Below are 19,621 nucleotides of genomic sequence, written 5' to 3'. Positions count from 1 at the left end.
GGACTCATTATGCTTCAAGAACAGCCCGAAAATGACATTTTAAAAATCCATTTATTACGAAACATAGCCACGGGGCTTACTATTCAGAAAATAGAAACATCTAATTAAAAAAGCCCCCAGGCTAGCATGAGGCAAATACCATTTAGGCAATTTAAAAGACATTCGTTTTAAGATCAAACACCCCATAGGTTTAACAGTGCGTTTCCCCCCACAAAAAAAGTTTTTAAAAATGGAGATATTCATCTGGCGTCACCAGGAGATAAGAGGTGCAGTGTGCTCAGCCTCAGCTCCCATGCTGGACTAAGTGGGTAGGATCCGTGAACACATGCTACCGGCTCTGCTCAACTGCAAGAGACAAGGCAAACCAATCAGTAACCCTCCCTAGCAAAGCAAAGCTGCAGCAAGTAACTGAATGCTGCCTGTGCTATAGAGAGGCCTACATCTAGCTCTATATCCCGCTTTTACTAAGCTAAAAGCTGATTCACATGTGCACAAGCAGGTGTGCTATCTGCAGTATACCTTCCTCTTCTGCACAACCCGTAAACAGCTCCTTTGTAGGTTGTGCAGAGTGACATGTGAACCCAGACTGTTGGGTTGTTCAGGGGCTAAACAACCCAATGGTCAACCCATGTTGTTGTTCGGTTGTTTAGCCCCTGAAAAATCCAGCAGTATGAGCTCACGTCATGCTGCACAACCTACGAAGGAGCTGATCAAGGGATGTACTGTAAAGTGGAAGAGGTGGGCCTGACAAACCAACTGTTTTTTAAACCTATGAGCGGTCTTTACACGTGAACAGCCCCAGAGGCTTTTCAGGTGGCCTAGAGGGAGTTCAAAATTAACCCATCATTTCTTCACCCCTAGTAGCCTTTAATGACACCGCTAACAGCTACTTCTGCATCATTTCTGCCAAACCCTAGAGCAAAATAAGAGGCAGAACACAATGGTAGATTTAGTTGAAGAACCATGTAGTATGCTTATGCAAGAAATGTATATCTCACTTTTCCATTATAATAATGCAAAAAATAGCTTACAATAGGTACTATTCACCTTCTAAACCAGGAACTAAAGTCTGCTTTTCAACCTATACTTATCAGCTGTTAACGTAAGGCCCTGCAACTCTCTTATCCACTTTGGGTGCAGAGGAGGGTCCACTCAATAGGCTACTTCTTTAAAAGCACCCAATTTGTCTTCCTTCTCGACAAGGTTCCCAGAAACATGAGAGACAGACTATATCTGTATTCTTCAATCGTTACCCTGATTTTTTCTCCACCTTTGAGCAACATATACAAAAAATGTGTCAGTAGGAAGACAAGCCCACCCAAGTCAGTTTCCAATACATACTATATGAGGAGATGTCTATCTCTTCAGGGAGCTCAGCCACATTGACTTCAAAGCGATCCTGCACGTCATTAAGGATTTTGGCATCACCTTCATCTGACACAAAAGTAATGGCCAAACCTTTTGTGCCAAATCGGCCAGCTCGGGCAACCTACAGATAGAAGGATGTATCAAGGATACACAGAAGAAACTTCCCTGCAATCTCTGGATCCACCATGCCAGGTGGATCAAACTTGCAGGGGGTGGGAAGAGAAGAAAACACTGACTAAACATTAAGGGTATTAATGATAGGGCCATATCTTCTGAGAGGTTCAGACAGACACCCTGTTCTCCAATCTAGAAATTATGCAGAATGGCATTAGGTAGAGATTTCAATCATCTAACTAGTAACTAGCCAGGACCAGCAACTGCAACCACAAGCAAGGTATCAAACAAACACATCACAGGGAAAGCGAGAATACAGGATTCATTCCCCTTTCCTACAGCCAGTCTCACCCTATGCAAGTAGGTATCAGAATCCTCAGGCATGTCATAGTTGAATACTATGTTGACCCGCTCGATGTCCATCCCACGGCCAAACAGATTAGTGGCCACCAGGATCCGACGCTGGAAGTCTTTGAACTGCTGGTACCTAGAGAGCCTGCAAAGAATAAAAGGGAAATGGCTGACCCTGCTCAAACCACTGTGTATACCTCCTCTAGAGCTGCAACGTAGCCTTTCAGAGCATTATGCTCATGGACGCACACAAAACATTCTAGATCTCTTCTTCCCCTCAACACCTATCACTGACAACCACATTCCATCCTGAAATATGAATAGTCTGCTTAGCATTCACATCTGATGCTTTATTTGCTGCTGCCCTCTCCTGACCCAGCCATTTTGCTGTACTCACCTCTCCTCCTGAGACATTCCCCTGTGAATAGCAATGGCTGGGAAGTTCTGCTCGACCAGAAGCTGAGCTAAAGCCATGCAGCGCTGCACGGACTTCACAAATATCACAACCTGCAAGAGGTGGGAAGAGAAAAGTGCATTCAACTTGGGAGCTCCAGGGATCCCCAGTAGTAGCCTTTTAGGCCCAGAGCTTGTGACCTTGCTCAACTTTCAGCCTTAGGGCTGGGATATAACTTAGGGGTCTTGGTGGCCAGTCCTTTCCCATGCAGACCTGGTTAAACTCCAGTACATCCAGTAGGTCGAAGAGTTTGCGGTTTTTCTCCGTGTCCTTCAGCTTCACGTAGTATTGCTGCAGGCCGTGCAGAGTCAGCTTAGTCTCATCATCTACAAAAACCTCCATGGGCTGAAAACAGAGGAGGAAGCCAAAGTGACCTTTAACCAGTAATGATAGCAAAATCCTCCAAATATATACCCTGTTTTAAATACCACTTTTTGTTCAATTGATAAATGAAGAAATATCAAAGACCCATAGCAATTGGTATTTCTTTGATTACTTCAGTGAATGTTAAAGAGGCTGGGGGCAGAAGCAAAACTATTTCTTCTGCAGAACCGCAGATGAAAACTCCGCATACTCAAAACCTCCCTCTGCCAAACACTGTAGGAGAATTCCCACAACTGTTAATTATCCACAAAATTGATTTAAGTGCCCAGCAGCAGAGGAAACTAACTTGATAGCCATTTATTGTGCACTTCATCAAGGTCTTGAGATAAACAATCTCTGATCCATAGGGGAAACAATAAAGAAAAAGAAACACTCAAAACTAGTAGGTCAACTCCAATTCAGCTTTTCCTTATGACTATGAGCAATAGCACTCCGTAGCTGTTTATATTTTGCCCGAAGCTGCACAGGTGTGTTGCAGTGGCGCACTAGACAATCATCACATTTCCCCTGCACTGTGTGCCAATGCTTCTTCGCCTGCCATAGCGCTCTACTCTAATTATTGAGGAAGCAAAGCAGCTAACCCTTTTCTATCAGGCTACCCCACAGCTCAATGGTAAACTACAAGCCTTGTATGCTAACAGGCCCCAAGTTCAATTCCTGGCATCTCCACTGACACGGATCTCCAAGAACTTGATGAGCCACTACCACTGAGTACACAACAGGAGTGGGGAGCCTTTCTCCTATGAAGAGTCACTGAGCCACCGGGGGCGGGGGGAGTAGAATCGGAGCCAACGATGGGCAGGACCAGATTCCAAAGAAGGCGGAATTTGCAGCATTGCGTAACTCTCTATGCCACCCCATTCCTTCCCTACCTTTTGCACATGAGTGCATGCACGCACATGCACACACACACACACAAGAAGCAGAAGATTAAGCCAGGAGTGAAGCAGACTTCAAGTTTGTGGGTTCTACTTGATTCTTCAGTATATTGATATTTTAGTATTTTTATCCCACCCTTTAGCCAGAAAGGCTCTCAAGGCGGCTTACAAAAATACTTAAGACAGACCCTGCCCACAGGCTTACAATCTAAAAAAAACATGACACAAAAGGAAAGGTGATTGGGAGGGGGGGGAAAGAAAAGAAAAGCAAATTCAGGCACTAGATTCCTAGTTGCAAAATTCAGCAGTGACAGTTGGCAGCAGGAGGGAGGGGGCTCTCAGCTGGCGCTGGACTCAGGCACGATGGAGAGGTACCTAGCTGCTGCTTCCTCCCCCACTGAACTTTAGCAGAACCCTGGAGATCCATTGCCCAGAGACTGATGCAAAAGACATATATGTAGAATTGAAGAATTCTGAGCCTAGGAATTTGTTTTGAGTATCCAAACTGAATGGAGGCTTCAGTTCTTCCACACAAATATCCACTCGTTTATCCCAAGCTTTCTTCATTTCAGCAATTTAAGGGGGTGTGCTGTGCTGTGCTGTGGAGTAATTTTGTTGCTGCTATTGTTTAACAATTGTGAACTGGCAGTCCTTACTGGTCTACTGCACAGCATCCAGGTATTTACCAGTAAATCCAGATCTATCTTCTGCCCACCTGTGGATTAAGCAATTCCCAGAGGGATGGTTTGGAGAGCAAGACTGGGCCTGCCGTGTTTGAAGAGCTGGACCATGATGAGGGCCGTATGAGATGAAGCTGTGGGCTGATGGCTCCCCACCCAGGAAGCAGACAATACTGGACCAGATGGACCAGTTCGACTCTGTCTAAGGCAACTTCATTTGTTCAAAATTATATGCGAATAACCTCACTGAGCATTTCCCATGCTAGTATTCATTCAAGCAGTGGTTTGGAAGGGGAAGAAAAGGGCCACCATAGTCCTGTACAGGGTCTTTATACACCAACTCTTTTCATGAGGCAGTGGCTCCCAAAGGACAGTGGCTCCCGCTGCTGGGAGAACTATTTTATGTGTTTTATGCTTACTGTTGTTCCCCGCCTCAATCCAATCGGAGAGGCGGGTAAGAAATAAAATGATGATGATGATGATGATGCAGCCCGACACTCCAGAAAGCTGGGATGGCCACTCACCTGCTGTGGCAAGAGCAGCTGGCACAGCTCTCTGGAGCGCCAGTCACTTGATGCCTCAGTTGCAGGACACCGCAGAGCATGGCACTGGGCAGGGAGACTCTCTGGGAAGCTCCCCCAGCAGCCCCTCAAAAGAGAGTGGCCAGTAGAGAGCTCAGCCCAAATGCCTCGCTGTAAATGGTCCTTCCTCAGAGTGAGGCATTGGCAGGAAGGTGCCCCTGGAGACTTCCTGTGCTGCCACGGCCACCTCCCCACCACACTCTCAGGAAGAACCTGTCACAGTGAGAGGGAAGAGGGGGGAAGAGAAGACAGGGCAATAACCAGGGGGGGGAGGAAGAGGGAAGTGGCTGGTGGCTGCAGCTATTATCATGGTAGGAGAGGGAGAGAGACGGGCAGCAGCAGGAGGCCTGAGGAGGAGTGCCCAGGGAAGGGTCTCAGAGGAAGTAAGCCTAGGTAAACCAGTTGCTGGGAAACCTGGACGGGAGGGTGCTGTTGCACTTGTGTCCTGCTTGTGGGTCCCTGGTTGACAGATGGAACGCCACTGTTGTGTACAGAGTGCTAGTTGGGATGGGCCCTTAGTCTGATCCAGCACGGCCCTTCTTATGTTCTTAAGGGAAGAGGAGGAGGGTGACTGCCTGCCACCATCATGGCCGGGGGGGAAAGAGAGAAGAGAGGGCTGCAATGGGAAGTCTTGCGATGGCCCTGTGTACAGGGATGAAAGCAGAGGACACACACATTCCACCAAATACACAATTTCCTACAAACCATGTTAAGAGAACAAAGATTTCTAGAGCTTCATTTGCTAACAGAGAGAGAAGAGAAGCAGGGTGATTGCATTGGTTCTGCTGAGACCAGCTGCCTTTGGCTCTCCGTGAACTAGCATCAGCTATTCTAGCAGGCTACCTGAACCACTTCCACCCCAACTTGGTTCTTATAAGAACTATAACTAACAATTGGTGCCAAAATTTGCTTCCCCCCCCCTCTTTACTCCTCCTTCCTTTTCCTGTGTCATTTATGTTGTAACCCTGAGGTCAGAGATTGCTGTGTCCTTTTTCAATTTGTAAGCTGGCTGAAGTGCAAGGCAAAAACGCTATAAATAGAGGAGGCTCTTCTCTGTATTTCATCTATAATAGAAGCACAATTATTTTTTTATTTCGGAATTACCCCCCGTGATAGGTAAACCTGGCACTGATGTATTCTTTTTGGTGCCAGGTTAAACCTTTGCCTCTGCATAAGCATTTTATATTTGTATTTTTAAATGGTTAGATGGTTTAGGTTTTATACTGTTTTATTCTAGCAAGTAGCTGATTTTTGTGCACACTGCCATGAAATCCTTTTTTGAAAGAAGTCACAGTCTATAATCTTCTATAAATAAAAAGCCAGTGTGATATAGCAGTTAGAGTGTTGGACTGAGACTTGGGAGATCCAGCTTCTAGTCCCCACCCACTGGGCCAGTGGGTGGGGACCCACTTGGGCCAGTCACTGAAGCTCAGCCTAATCTACCTCACAGGGTTGTTGTGAGGATAAAATACAGAGGAGGATGACTACATATGCTGCCTTGGGTTCCTTGCAAGAGGAAAAAAGACAGGATAGAAATGTAACAAACAAATGAGATGAATAAAAAACTCCCTCCACAGATCTCTTGGCAAGCGAATGGTAAAAAGCTAGTCCCCAGACACAAGTCCTTTGTAACAAGGTTCCTAAAGTGGAAGGCACTTCCATGGATCCTCCACACCAGGGCAACCAACCGAGACATAAGATGAAAGGTTAGGGCTTACATCCTGCATGAACTTCCTGCAGACAGGCCGGATCTCCTTGCTGAGGGTAGCACTAAACATCATGCACTGCTTCTCATGGGGCGTCAGACGAAAAATCTCCTGCACATCACGGCGCATGTCTACAGAAGAAACAGGAAGAGTCAAGGTTCCAAATAATTCACCACGTTCGATATTCCAAGTTCCACCCCATCCCTCCCTCATGGGATCCAACATGATTTTGCCCTACCACACAGTTTGAAGAACAGGGACAGATCCTAACTAGAATACATCACAAGATTTTCCTCAGTTCATAGAATAGTAGAGTTGGAAGGGGGCTATAAGGCCATCAAGTCCAACCCCCTGCTCAATGCAGGAATCCACCCTAAAGCATGCCATACCATGAAGACCCTTCTGATCAGTTTTGTTCACTGGGATGCCCTGAAGAACCTCCCCACAGGAACCTACTTGCTGTAAGAAAGGATGGGATTTTTGACCACATACCTCTGCAATACTATTTATCTATTCAGAAAAAAAACCCATTCAGTTCCATGGAGCTTACTCCTAGGTAACTGTGTACAGAATTGCAGCCTTAGGGTGTATTCAGATACTATGAGAATGAGCCCAAAGGACATTGTGGTTTACTCCTCGCATGCAGAAATTAAAGACTTCTAAGCTATAGTTTGTGGCAAGCTATAGTGTGCCATTTTGTCTGAAAACATATGGCAGCCTTTCCCAACCTGGTTGCTCTCCACGTTTTGAATCACAGCTCCCATCAGTCCCAGACAACATGGCCAATGGTTAGGGATGATGGGGCAGTTGTAGTTACAAATCATCTGGACAGCATCAGGTTATGGAAGGTTTGGGTATGGGTTGAATAAATAAATTCAATAAATAAAAACACTTGTCTGCAAACTACTTTGATCTATGTTTATGGGCAAGCACAAAAATCATAGTTTGCTTGTTTGGACAAAATGGCAGACTGTTTGCAACAAATCAAAAGTTTATAACACCAGAAGAAACTCTGTCTCATGATACTAAACCATCGTTTGGCATTATGTCTGAATAGACTCTTTGAAGCAACTTGTTTTTGACTACTGCCTTGTCACAAGGATCTCTCTTTAGGTAGAAGGACATCAGATCTCTCTTTAGGTGAAATGACATCAGAACAAAAAATAGGTCTGATCTTTAAAATGTTTTCTCCACATAGCAGAGAAGCTTGAGTATCTCTGGAATATTTCCAAGTCTTCCCTTATCTCCCAATTCTGCACTTTAATTCCATCTCAATTGAACACAGGGACAGTTTTTAGGTTCTGCCTCGAGATTGGAGGACAGGTTGCAGCTCATGAAGCTGCTGGCGATGACCCCTTTCCCCCCATGAGCTTGAAACAGGTGTGACTTCCTGAAATACTCCAAGACAGGTTTTTGAGCAACATTACTCATCCTTCGACTGTTTGAGCAACAGTCTCTTGATCTGGAACTTGAGCACCAGACTTCCTTCCAGGAACAGCAACTCTCACAACTAATGGATCAAGAATCCCAGACTATGACAACTCAAGCCACAACGTCCTCACCCAGACTGCCCCCACTTCTGTCTCTTACCCAGCTGCTCAAGCATCTTGTCACACTCATCCAACACAAAATGCTTGACATTGCGCAGATTGAGTGTCTTGTTGCGCACCAATGCTAGAATACGGCCTGGCGTCCCCACCACAATATGTGGACAGTTTTTCTTCAGCACTTCTTCATCCTTCTTGATGGAAAGCCCACCAAAAAAGACTGATACCTGCAGGACAAACAAGAGTCACAGTGAGAAACCCAGCAATCTAATTTACAGAACTACAGCGGCACCACACCGATCTACTTAGGCACTACAGAACATGAAAGAGATGAGACTATAATACACTATGAAAAGGCTCTCCCCACTCTCAACCCATCACATCTACTCTTCTTCCAGAAACAATTGCTTCCACTTTGAAAAAATGAGGCAGTTCAGAGACGCACTTTTATATAATAGTGGAACACAGGAAGCTGCCATTATACCAAGTCAGATCATTGGTCCATCTAGCTCAGGACGGCCTACACTGACTGGCAGTGGCTCTCCAGGGTTTTAGACAGGGGTCTTTCCTAGCCTTGCCTGGAGATGCCAGCGACTGAATTTGGAAAATGTTGTACTCTACCACTGACTTTAGCCCTTCCCCTCAATATTACAGGGTCCAGAATTAGTAACATTAGTGCTAGCCTATACAATCCAATGAATAGGTAATAGGATCTTCCCACTCAGAAACTGACATTCATTATTAAGGGAAGTTCTGTGCCCTAGTCAAGAGAGGTGGAAATATCTGAAATCAGCCACACAATCAGGGCATTGCATTACTTCTCTCTCTCTACACCACTACAAGTCCTTCCCAAATCACTCACACACAGAGACACACAAACTCTTCTCCCTGGGATACAGCACCCAGCATTCTATATACTTCAGACCCAAATAAATAGACTATCTCTCACCTTGACAGTGGACATATACTTGGAGAAGCGCTCATATTCTTTGCTGATCTGAAAGGCCAGCTCCCGGGTATGACACATCACCAACACTGACACCTACCAGAAAGAAAAAGGACACATCTGTACACAAAGGCAGCAAGAGGGGCTCAGGTTTTCCCCACTGCCACCAGAATCAGTAGTCACTGCGCTTGACGACTTTGAGAATCTGTTTATAGTAACAAACATAGTGCCATTTAGAACTTTATTACATTACACAGCTAGTGCTCCTCTACGGAACATCAGCCAATAAATAAGCTATATTTGGTGATCAGGTGCCCCATGAACTCCTACTCCTTGGAGAAACAGGGAAAGCAACTACTAGAAAAACTCAATATTCCTGTCTGAATTTCCTACCGTTCTGGCTCACTACAAAATTGGGAGCATTTTGTAGGCCACAGATGTTAAACCTCTTTGAGCCTGAAGGCCAAATTCAATTTTGGAGAAGTTCTCAGGGGCCACATTCCAGTGGGGAGTGATGCAAAAGTGATGGATCCAAAAGATTACTTGCATATTTTAACTCAAAGCTCTTACTGCCAGTCACTAAGCCTTGGGAGAAGCATTATAAACTTTTAGAATGGAAAAAAAACCCAATGCAAAGGTTGGGAAACCAGCAAAAAAAAAAAAAAAAAAAACAGCAGTCAGAAAAAAAAAGGGATGGGGCCATGGCCACCTGAGAAACCTCAGTGGGTGGGATTCGGACCCCAGATGGATCAGATAGAGGCCGGGGACATGAGGTTCAACACTCCTGTTGTAGTCAATTCAGCTGATTGTCTCACTAGAATATGAGATGGCCAAGCTTATAATTGAGATGCTAAATTCCTATTCACTACTCCAGCTGAGAAAGGGAGCAAGCCATCAGAAGGTGCACATCAGTTGCCGTCTAGGGCCCCAAAGCTCAATTAACCTCTGTCCTAGAGTCCCAGCCCAATAACATTCCCAGAAAGAAGCAGCTTTTGAATCTAGTTCCCCAATCAGGATATGACCTAGATGTCCAAAGGATATGACAGGCCTTTGGACATCTAGCTTTCTAGAAGCACAATGTCTCCAAAACAGGAGTCATGCGGGCTGTGAACATAGCAGTACTCCCGATTACATACCTGTCCATCCAATGGCTCAATCTGTTGCAGAGTAGCCAATACAAAAACAGCAGTCTTGCCCATGCCCGATTTGGCTTGGCATAGGACATCCATGCCCAGGATTGCCTGTGGAATGCATTCATGCTGCACTGAGAGGGCAAGAAGAAGAAGTCGTCACACACAAGGGATTTAGGCAGCTTCTGGACAAATGGGAGAACCCAGAATGAGTGGGATGAACCTCAGGAGGCCTTGATACCAACGCCCACCATTTTAAATCCAGAGATTCCACATCACACCCTCCCAAGAGGTCAATCTTCCTGCACAAATACTGTGGAAAAGAACATGAGCAATGGGATTTGCCAGATTTATCATCAAAGTGAGCAGGCCACAAAGGACTTCAGTGTGGTCTAGTTATCCCAGAGAAGGCTTCGACTGGATCACCTGCAAATCCCCCATTTCCCTTAAGTACTGAATGACATCCTATCTCACATGAGTCTAAACAGAACTCCTAGGCTAACAGGGCCTCCATTCAGCTGGGCTAATAGAAGTATGAGGCTTCTCTAGCAGTAAAGTGTCAAAAGGTAACTTGGCATAGCCTACATGAAATCTTAACTGCAGAGTTCCCCAAAGCACAGCAGTCCCAAGTACTATACTAGGCTCAATGGTGACAGAGAGGCCATTCCCATCCCAATGTCACCCTCCCACCCCTGCTCCCTGCAGCCCCCAGCTCTCACCCTGCACCGCGTGGCACCACTGGCAGTTGCTCCCCGGTGGGTGGGCTGGGCTGGCTGACGAGGGGGCCAAGGGCCTTGGCTCAGCTCCTACCTTCTGATGGGTGCTCAAAGCCGCAGTCCACAATGGCACGAAGAAGCTCTGGCTTCAGCAGGAAGTCTCGGAAGCCAGAGCTGTGAATGGAGACATAGGAGCCCTTGACATCCTTTTTAGCAGTGACAGGGGCTGCATCAGTCACTGCCTGAGGCTCTTCATCCTCCTCATAATCCAGCAACTCATTCTCCACATCCTGCTCAGCCATGTCCTGCAGGAAGCATGGGCCAAGATTAAGGAACATTTATAGTACATTGGGAAAGAGAGCTAAGTCCACGGCTGACACCCAAAAACCAGGGGAAACAAAATCTGAGAAGCAGGAATGGGAATGGCTGCCACAGCTGCAGGCAGCAGTGAACTGTCTCGTATCCAAGGCTTTCCATGCCATAGTTCTGACAAACAAATCCTTCTAATGGTAGAGAGAGATAATACTGTTTGGTTTTCCAAACATCCTATGAGCCTCCCTAAGACCTGCACCACACATTACTTTTTCCAAACCAAGTATTATTTCCCAAGCTAGTTTTAAAAACATGCATCTGGTAGTGTGGGTCTTTTTAACCCCATATACATTGTTCAGGAAACCAATACCAATCAGTGTACATGTTGCCAAAGATGCTTCGCCAGGTATATATTACTCTTCCCCCCGCACCACCACTGTTGTTCATTTCCATATAAGAACAGACAATGCGTAAAATGCCCCAAGAAGAGAGTTGGTAGGAAAGGTGCAAGCTTTTCTGGAATGTCTTTGAATATTGGTTTGTCTCTTTTGATCATGCCAGGTTTTTTTAAAACTCACCCTGCTCTTTCCACAAGGCCCCTAAAATGGATTATAAAGCTTAAAGATATACTATAAAACTACAGTAATAAGTTCTAGATGCCTCCCTTGTAGCACTGACTACAGGTACCATAGGACAGCAGATATTTCTCTTTTCCCACATATTTTAACCTTCGGAAGGTTTACCTTGATTAAAACTAATCTGCAATACAGAATGATTAACTCAGCATTTTTCATTAATTCTACAGAAAAGTTGTATTATAGCTTGCTAGTGTACTTCTACAATCTTTCATGAGTGGTTCTAGTCAAATTGCCACTTCATCAGGTATGAAATCAGATCCATTCTCAATGGCTGCTCCTCAGCTTCAAGCCTCACTTCCACAAGTCAGGCTTGGAAAAATCCAAGTCTGTTCAAAAAGTAAGGAAGATACTTGGTGGCTGAACACAAGCAGAGGAGTTATTTTAACAGTATATCTGAGTGGATGTATAGAGCTATATATCTAGCAGTGGTAATATCCTTAAAAGCAGGGGTGGGCAATTTGTGGCTTTCCAGATGTTTTAGTCTACAACTCCCATCATCCTTCACCATTGGCTATACTGGGTAGGGCTGATTAGAAGTGTGGCTCTCCAGATGTTTTGGCCTACTAGCTGCTCATGCCTGTTTTAAAGCTACTAAGCCACTCTAAGTCTACTTGATAAGGCAGTGTTTAAGCAAATTTACCTTTAAAAACAAATGTATGTACTAGGGAAAGGTATATGAGATATTCTACAGTACAACAGCTATAGTACATTATACTAAATACTGGAAGTGATTCTTTTGAAGTCTGATGAGCAGCATTACCTACACAGAAGAATGGAGTAAACTGGACAACATAAAATAGCATCCCCGGAATTATCACTGCCCAGTAGCAAAGCCCCCAGGATAGAACCGAAACAACAGTCAGCCCTTACTCCACGGCTTTTATAACATGCAATGTAATATGCCCTACTTTATTTATGGTAAGCCTTCAAGCAGGACTTCACGCTGGTCTTTATTTCTATTTACGAATCATTCGTTTTTAATCCGCCTTGCCTGTTAGATAGGATGACGGCTCATCATGAGGACATCATGCGGAGAGGAGCTGGACCGAAAACCAGGCCCCTTTTCACACACGGGAGGCCAGAGCCTGGAGCACAGCGGAGACAAGGGAATGCCTTGAGCGCTGTAGCCGAATCCCGGCCACGAGGCCGTCGGGGATGGCTCCGCATAAGGCGCCAAGGCCTTCGACTTCCCCAAGTCGAGGCGGCCCTAAAAGTTGGGGCCTTCAAAACCGCAGTCACGCCGCTTCGCACCGGAAGCGGGTCGCGATGCACAACCTCCCGCCCACCGGCGAGGGGCGACCGGGTCGGACGCACCGTCCCGCCAAGCGAAGAGGCGCTCTTTCGCGCTTCAGCTGCGGTCACGTGTCGCAAAATGACCGTCTGAATGAGCCGGCGACGGGGCCCTGCGGATGAGGGAAGCGGTGCTTCCACTGAAAGCAAGGAAGAGGCCCCTCAAGAGCAGCGCAGGCGCGGCGCCTCGACACCTGCACCGGCGGCCAAAAGGGCCACCGCAAACCGAGGAGCCGTACGCGGGGCCAGGCGCGCAGGGAGCGCTCAGGCCGCCGTGGAGCAGCCCGCTTTTCCCCCGGGGCCGTCAGGCTGCTTCACCCCGCCTCACTGTCGCTCCACAGAGCCCGCTTACCTGATCAGTACCGAATCAGCGGAGCGCTCTTCCTCCCTCGGTTGTACAGACGCCGCGCTCCAACTGGGACTGCACGGCCCAGCGCAGGAAGCCCTCTCAATTCTCACTGGTCGCCGCCGAGTACGGACCCGCCTTCCTATGAAAGCGGGGAAGGAAAATCTCGGCCTACGGAGCCGCCAATCAAAGCCACTTGCTTAAAGATAGGCTGATGTTACACGTAGCTACGCCTCTTGCCATTGTGGTCTAGTGGACGCCCCCAAAATGGCTGCCTGGGAGGGAGGAGGGAGAGGGGTGGGGGATTTAGGCAAGGTTTTAAAAAAAGAGGAGGGGGGAAGGGCGGCGACGAAATGATGGGAGGCGATGAAATCGCCATTTTGGGTGCTGGTACAAATGCTTCTGAGTCGTTTCCTATGTGCCCAATAAAAAGGCTTATAGTTTCATCTACTCTATTTTTTATTATATATAAATATCTGCCTGCTGACATATGTATTCTACCAGGAAGGGTGGGATAAAAATGTCCAAAACTAAATATGAGTCTAACGTTTCATGCGTCTGATGAAGTGGGCTCAAGTACTTCAAAGTGCAAAGATCTGTTAAGTGCAATCCTATGCAAGTCTACACAGAAGTAAATCTCGTTGTGTTTAATGGGGCTTACTTCCAGGCAAGTGGTAAAAGATCGCACCATCTCACGGAAAACCCTGTGCCATGTTTTTCACTGGAATATCCAGCTCTACTTGAGCCATTATCAGCATTCATGCCTTTGCGAAATAAGAGTAGCCAGTACTACCACAGCCACTTACAGGGTCAAATGGGTTGGAAAGTTTGGCCAGGGACACTTAGCAGACATAGTAAACCTGGTCACATCCGCTTTAAAGTAGACCCTTCTCTTTACAATTAAATGAGTTCGCCTCAAACTGAGAATTACTTTATGCTCTGCTTTGTTTTGCTGTAAAGGTGGGAAAGAGTTTTTCTTTTATAGAAACATGGTTTTAAACTGGAAAAATTGCTTCGTAAAAGCAGTGTCCCTTACCTCCACTTTTTAAAAAAAAATCAGAGGAGTGCATTGTACAGGGTTGAGTGTATTGTAGAGTTGCATGTAGCCCATTTTGAACTTGCCATATTTACTATTCATAACATACCTTTTCTGTGCCTGCCCTTGGTTACTATATTTTAAAGTTACTGATCACTATAGGCTGAAGCTGAGTGAAAGATGACCATACAAGTTCATCTCTCTTACATCTGTACTATCTCATGTTACAGGAATCAATAGGAACAACTTCCTACTGTGCTACATAAATGGTGCCTGTAATGCCTTGGTCACCAAGTCCATGGGGAGACCCCTGTTCTACCCTCTAGGATGTGGAGACATGGGTTCTAAGTTGGCACAGTGCCTCCCCTGCCTCAACTGTGGGTACATTTTATTAAACGCGTCCCAGGACTCTGGTTTACTACCTTCTTATCCAGACCCACTGGGACACAACTGCATTTCATATAATTCAATGGTAGTGGGGTGAAGGCAAAGTAGAAATAGATTTCAGAAATGGAATTCCCATATAACATAATAAGCCTGATCAATACTGGGGAGTGGTGATGAGCCACCCCAAGTCTGTCTTCAGAACATGGAGGCTTGACGTTAGAGAGGGTTGGGAAACCTCTGGCCCATAGGCCAAATACAGTCCAGAGGGATTTCCGATCCAGCCCACCAGCTTGTTTCTCAGGCCCTGCTCCTTCTCCAAGCACAAAAAAGCTCTTACCTCTGACCAGCAGCTGAGAGCCTTTCCCATTCACTGGGAAAACAACTCCCTTTCTCAGCACTCAGCAGGGAAAAGCTCTCCTCTTTGATCAATAGCTGATCAGAGATGAGCTTTTCCATACAAGGGAGAAGGATTACGGCCTGGTAAGGAGTTAAGTAAGTCCTTCTTACTTCTAAGTAGACATGCAGCAGTTTGCCCTGCTTACTTACTTGTGAATAGATATTCTGCTCATGCTTACTTATTAATCATGCAGATACTTGGTATTTGGGATCCTATTTGAAAATACTTTTAGTATGCTTGAAATAAAACTCCCATTTTGGCCCTGCCTGCTCCCACCCACAGATGGAGTACAGCCCCTGTGACCTTTGCCAGACTGGAATTTAGCCCTTGGATTGAGAAAAGTTCCCTATCCCTGCCTTAGGAGGTCTGCTTGATGATTGGCTCTCAGGTATGTCTGTAATAGAGTTTAGCAAAGACGATTCTGTGGTCTTTCTAGCTGATGTTAGAATGAAAGCATATAAGAGCATGGTCCGTACTTTGAGGCTGTGTAATATGGATATGATTTAAATCACATTTAAAATCTAGATACATTTGAAAGGAAAGACAACTCTCTTTGCATTACATGTTAGTTAGGGCAGGGATGGGGAATGTGTGGCTCTCCAGGTATTGTTGCAATTCTCGTCATCCCTTACTAATGGCTATGCTGGCTAGGAGTGATGGGTGCTGCAGTCCACCAATTTCTCTAGGGCCACAGTTCCCCATTCCTAAGGGGAATGTGCTTGTGGCAAATAGATTGTCCTTCCATTCATTGTAACGTTTATGGGTTGTTAGTGACAACCCCAGGCTACTCTGAGCATCTTGAATAGGATGCAAATTAATTGTATGTGTTTATTTATAGTGCCAGTGGACACATTGAAGACGCAATGGAAATGATGAATCACAGATTATATTTTCTGGGGAATTCTTGTGGTCAATAATCAGCAATTCATTGATTTCCCCATTCAACATCTATCTATCTATTGTTTATATAAACTGACTGATCATATTTACAAATCTCCATTATCAGCAGACCACTAAACTCAGGTTTCTAAGTTAGTCACCATTACCTAGAACGCTATCTTGAGATCTTTTCGTATGACTCTGGAAATGTGCTGAAATATGGACTGATGGAAACGGGCATATGGTGTTAAAGCCATGTAATTGCTTGGTGCTACAAGCTGCAAAGTAACATTTGCTTCAACTGGTGATACTGAATTTTGAAGTGAGCTGTAACTTTTTGAAATCCGCTTTGAGCTATGGCATTCATTAGTTCTTCAGGAGTTTGATGCTTTTATTGTTTGAATATTTGAGGGGGTTATATATTTTCAGAATATATGTTCAGAGTAACTTTGGTAACAAATAAGGCAACAGGAAAGCTCTAACAATTAGAGTTCTTCTATTGTGTTAGGATGTTCTTTGGCCTTGCTACTGACGCTTGAAAGAGACAAAGCTGTACTAGCATGAACTTGAGATGAAGACATTGCACAGACTGAAAGGTCTAAGCAGGGAACAATTCTTCCACAATTAACATATCTTCTTCTTTAAATATGTTTATTTATATGCTCTTTATACCTGACATTAACATATATGTATATCTTTGGATGTACCTTAAAACACCCCTCCCCAAAAAACTGTGTAGTCTAACTTTGGGAGATACAGTTTGGCCACTAGATGGCAGCGCTTTTCTGTTCCTGTTTCTCTATAGATTCCTTTTAACTCAGCATTCTTGCTCCTTATTCTAGCCTTTTCTAATGTTTAACCAGAACTGCTTCTAGAACAGAGGTGGTCATTCACTAGGTAATACTACACAATTTGGCTTCAATTGATGTTTTACCTAGTGCACCACTAAAAATTAATCTCTGATGTTGCTAATATAAAGAGTGTTGTGATTCATTCTCTTTACTTCTGCTCTCTTTACTTCTATGTGTGTTTTCCCAAGGCAAGAGACAGATCTTGAGTTACATCTGCCTTTTACGTTTTCAGAAATGGGGCTCAGCCATTGTTTCTTCATTCCAGAATCCCAGTGACTAATTCATTCAGTCTGCAATCAACTTATTGAGACCTAGGTCTATACCAGCCATTTATTGCAGGATTTGTATCACCGTCATCACTAAAAGGTCACATGACGTTCACTGGCTCTCGTGGGGATCTCGGCTCCACCTCCCAGTTTTCCTGAAATATCCCTGACTGCTTTTGTTGCAGTTTTTCCGGCTCTCTCGCATCCATTCCGAAGAACGTTTGTGTTGTGCGAGGTCGTTGTTGTTTGCTGTGAGTTCCAGACTCAGCGAATGACAGCTGTGAGGGGCAAGTGCATGGGTACCAGCGTGTTTTACCACCGTGTGTGTGTGTTTTAATACAAATATATCTCTGCAAAGGAGTGCATATTCAACGGAGTTCCTATCCTCCCATGTGTTGCTGTGCATCTGCGCTCGTGCGCATGCCTCACGAGTCAGTAAAAAAACACCTCTGCCCTGAAGCCACGTCATCTGCCCAGCACCACCCACTTCTGCCAATCCACATGTGCATGCGGCGTAACAGGCACACATGCTCCCACAATTGCACTCCTGAAATTGCGGTACACATCAGTGCCATGTGCCCCATGAGTGCCGGTTGTGGAAATAGGGAACATTCGGAAGCATTCCTCTTCCGTGCCAAAATGCCTGCAGGTCTAGATTAGCCCTTAGCCTAAGCTGCAGGACCCATGGCCACAACATCTGACCTAAACTTTGTCCTTTTTTGTCCCTGCACCCAGCTGCTGCCTTTTGTACCTTCTAGTTTGAGGAAGTACTCTGGAGAACTCAAAAGCGTGCACACCCATTTGTGGCATTTTGGGTGGTCCTAATTAAAGACATTTTCCAACTGTAGATTTTGGATGGTTGTTTTAGATGCAGGGGCTTCATGCTAAATTTATGAGTTTGGAGTTTCCTGTGTAGAATTTAAAAATTGTTTTAGCCATATTCCAGCCATTATTATTGCAGGTGCAAAAAAGCAGGCATCTATCCAGCCCAATTTTGCAGCAAATTGCATTAGCTGCTAATTGGTTTCCAGGCACAATTTAAGGTGTTAGATGATGAGTTATTTTATTTATTTATGTATGTATTTAAAATTATTTTTAGGCCACCTTTAAGGGTAAAACCCTTTTGTTCACAGTTATTGTTGGCTAATGTAGCTTGGTTTGTTTTTAATGGATTATTATATTTTATTATTTGCTGTTAAGACAATTGGGACTATTTACGTGAAAGATGGGATTTTTAAAAAACACACATAACCCAATAGCCTGGGATCTGCATGCATCTCTAGCCATCTGAAACACACAGCCTGCTTCCTAAGGTCCATTGAAAAGAACCTCTTCAGGGTCTGTTCCATCATTGCAGGAAATAAGATCAGTAAAAGGATGGGATAAGCTGTCTCCACAGTCACTTCAAGGCTTTGGGAGTTCCTCCCCAGAATTATGTAAATAAATGCCCTTTGTGGGCTTTTGTGCGGCAGGCATTTAGAGACTGAACTTCTAATTACTCTCTTGATTGCTTTTGTAAGTTTAATGGACCCTGTTCTATATGTTTTTTAAAATAAATAAATATTTTTAAAATGCTGCTTTTAAATGTTCATTTTGAGATAGTTTCATATTTCTTATTTGTGCACATCCCTAAACATTGGAAAGGTGGATAAGTAAATAAAAAAGTTAATAAACAAAACTGGAGCTCCACACAGCATCAAGGTCAATGAAAGGGAACAACGCATAGAATCAGCATGTATGGCTTTATTTAAGAAACTATATTGTATTTAAAAAATAAATCCATAGCTCTTTGGATGTCCACTCTTAGATTGAAGACTTTGATGTACCTTGAGCCACAGCCAGGTAACTAGGGCCCAGAGGGAAAGGACGAGAGAGGAACAAGGGGTGTATAAACTCAAAGGAAATGGGCCAGAAAGTTGATGAGATTAGAAACTTATACTGCGTCCAGTGTTGGACCACCATAAAGGGCTTTTGGGTGGAACATTTCACAGAAGGAAGGAAAATTGTCAGCCAGCTCTGCCCTACTCCGTAATATGGCTTATCGCAAAGTGGACGGTTTCCACACATAGGAATCCAGCAAAAGGGCAAGCAGTGACCATAAACCCAAATCCTTATTTAAAAATATAATTCAAGTTTCTTCTGTAAGTAGTGCAGGCTATAATGCTGGCAAGAGGAGGGGTCGACATTTCTTTCCTATTTTAGCGCAAAGTTGTCAACATCTTAAATGGATGTATTTGTAAGACCAAGTCTGGTCACTGAGCTCTCTGTAGCTAATGTGAAGATGCTTGCATCTGGCACAGTGTGCCTGCTGATGTGCTGGTGATGTTGGGAAGCAGGGGGGCGCTGCCCTCTCTAGTACACCTT

At 44.9% G+C, this 19,621-nt stretch overlaps 1 protein-coding gene across 4 annotated transcripts; it reads right to left on the bottom strand.

The window, feature by feature from the left end:
* Positions 1–32: 32 nt before the first annotated feature.
* On the bottom strand, positions 33–13,537 carry DDX39A (DExD-box helicase 39A). Of its 4 annotated transcripts, none has more exons than XM_063120483.1 (11): positions 13,448–13,537; positions 10,950–11,160; positions 10,146–10,273; positions 9,013–9,105; positions 8,107–8,290; positions 6,529–6,647; positions 2,501–2,632; positions 2,231–2,340; positions 1,834–1,978; positions 1,342–1,489; positions 33–345 (listed from the first exon to the last, which is right to left on the bottom strand). In XM_063120483.1, exons 2-11 carry the CDS (start codon positions 11,155–11,157, stop codon positions 329–331), a joined length of 1,284 nt encoding a protein of 427 aa, XP_062976553.1. In that variant the 5' UTR covers positions 11,158–11,160; positions 13,448–13,537; the 3' UTR covers positions 33–328. The 4 variants fall into 4 exon arrangements, with proteins under 4 accessions (XP_062976553.1, XP_062976554.1, XP_062976555.1 ...); XM_063120484.1 differs by lacking the exon at positions 13,448–13,537 and adding an exon at positions 12,797–12,818; XM_063120485.1 differs by lacking the exons at positions 10,950–11,160; positions 13,448–13,537 and adding an exon at positions 10,859–10,943.
* Positions 13,538–19,621: the final 6,084 nt, after the last annotated feature.

This window comes from Elgaria multicarinata, chromosome 3, assembly GCF_023053635.1.
Source record: "Elgaria multicarinata webbii isolate HBS135686 ecotype San Diego chromosome 3, rElgMul1.1.pri, whole genome shotgun sequence".
In the NCBI taxonomy this organism is placed as follows: domain Eukaryota; kingdom Metazoa; phylum Chordata; class Lepidosauria; order Squamata; family Anguidae; genus Elgaria; species Elgaria multicarinata.
Note: the sequence above shows the minus strand (reverse complement) of the source record. Positions and strands in the feature narration are given on the sequence as shown.

What these genes read in the sequence shown, in the direction of transcription:
- DDX39A (XM_063120483.1), bottom strand. Translation starts at nt 11,157, where the DNA reads ATGGCTGAGCAGGATGTGGAGAATGAGTTGCTGGATTATGAGGAGGAT. An exon ending in AGTATATGTCCACTGTCAAG is followed by an intron (nt 8,291 to 9,012) that starts GTGAGAGATAGT and finishes TTTGTCCTGCAG; the next exon opens with GTATCAGTCTTTTTTGGTGG. An exon ending in ATGTACTGGAGTTTAACCAG is followed by an intron (nt 2,341 to 2,500) that starts GTCTGCATGGGA and finishes CACCTCTTGCAG; the next exon opens with GTTGTGATATTTGTGAAGTC.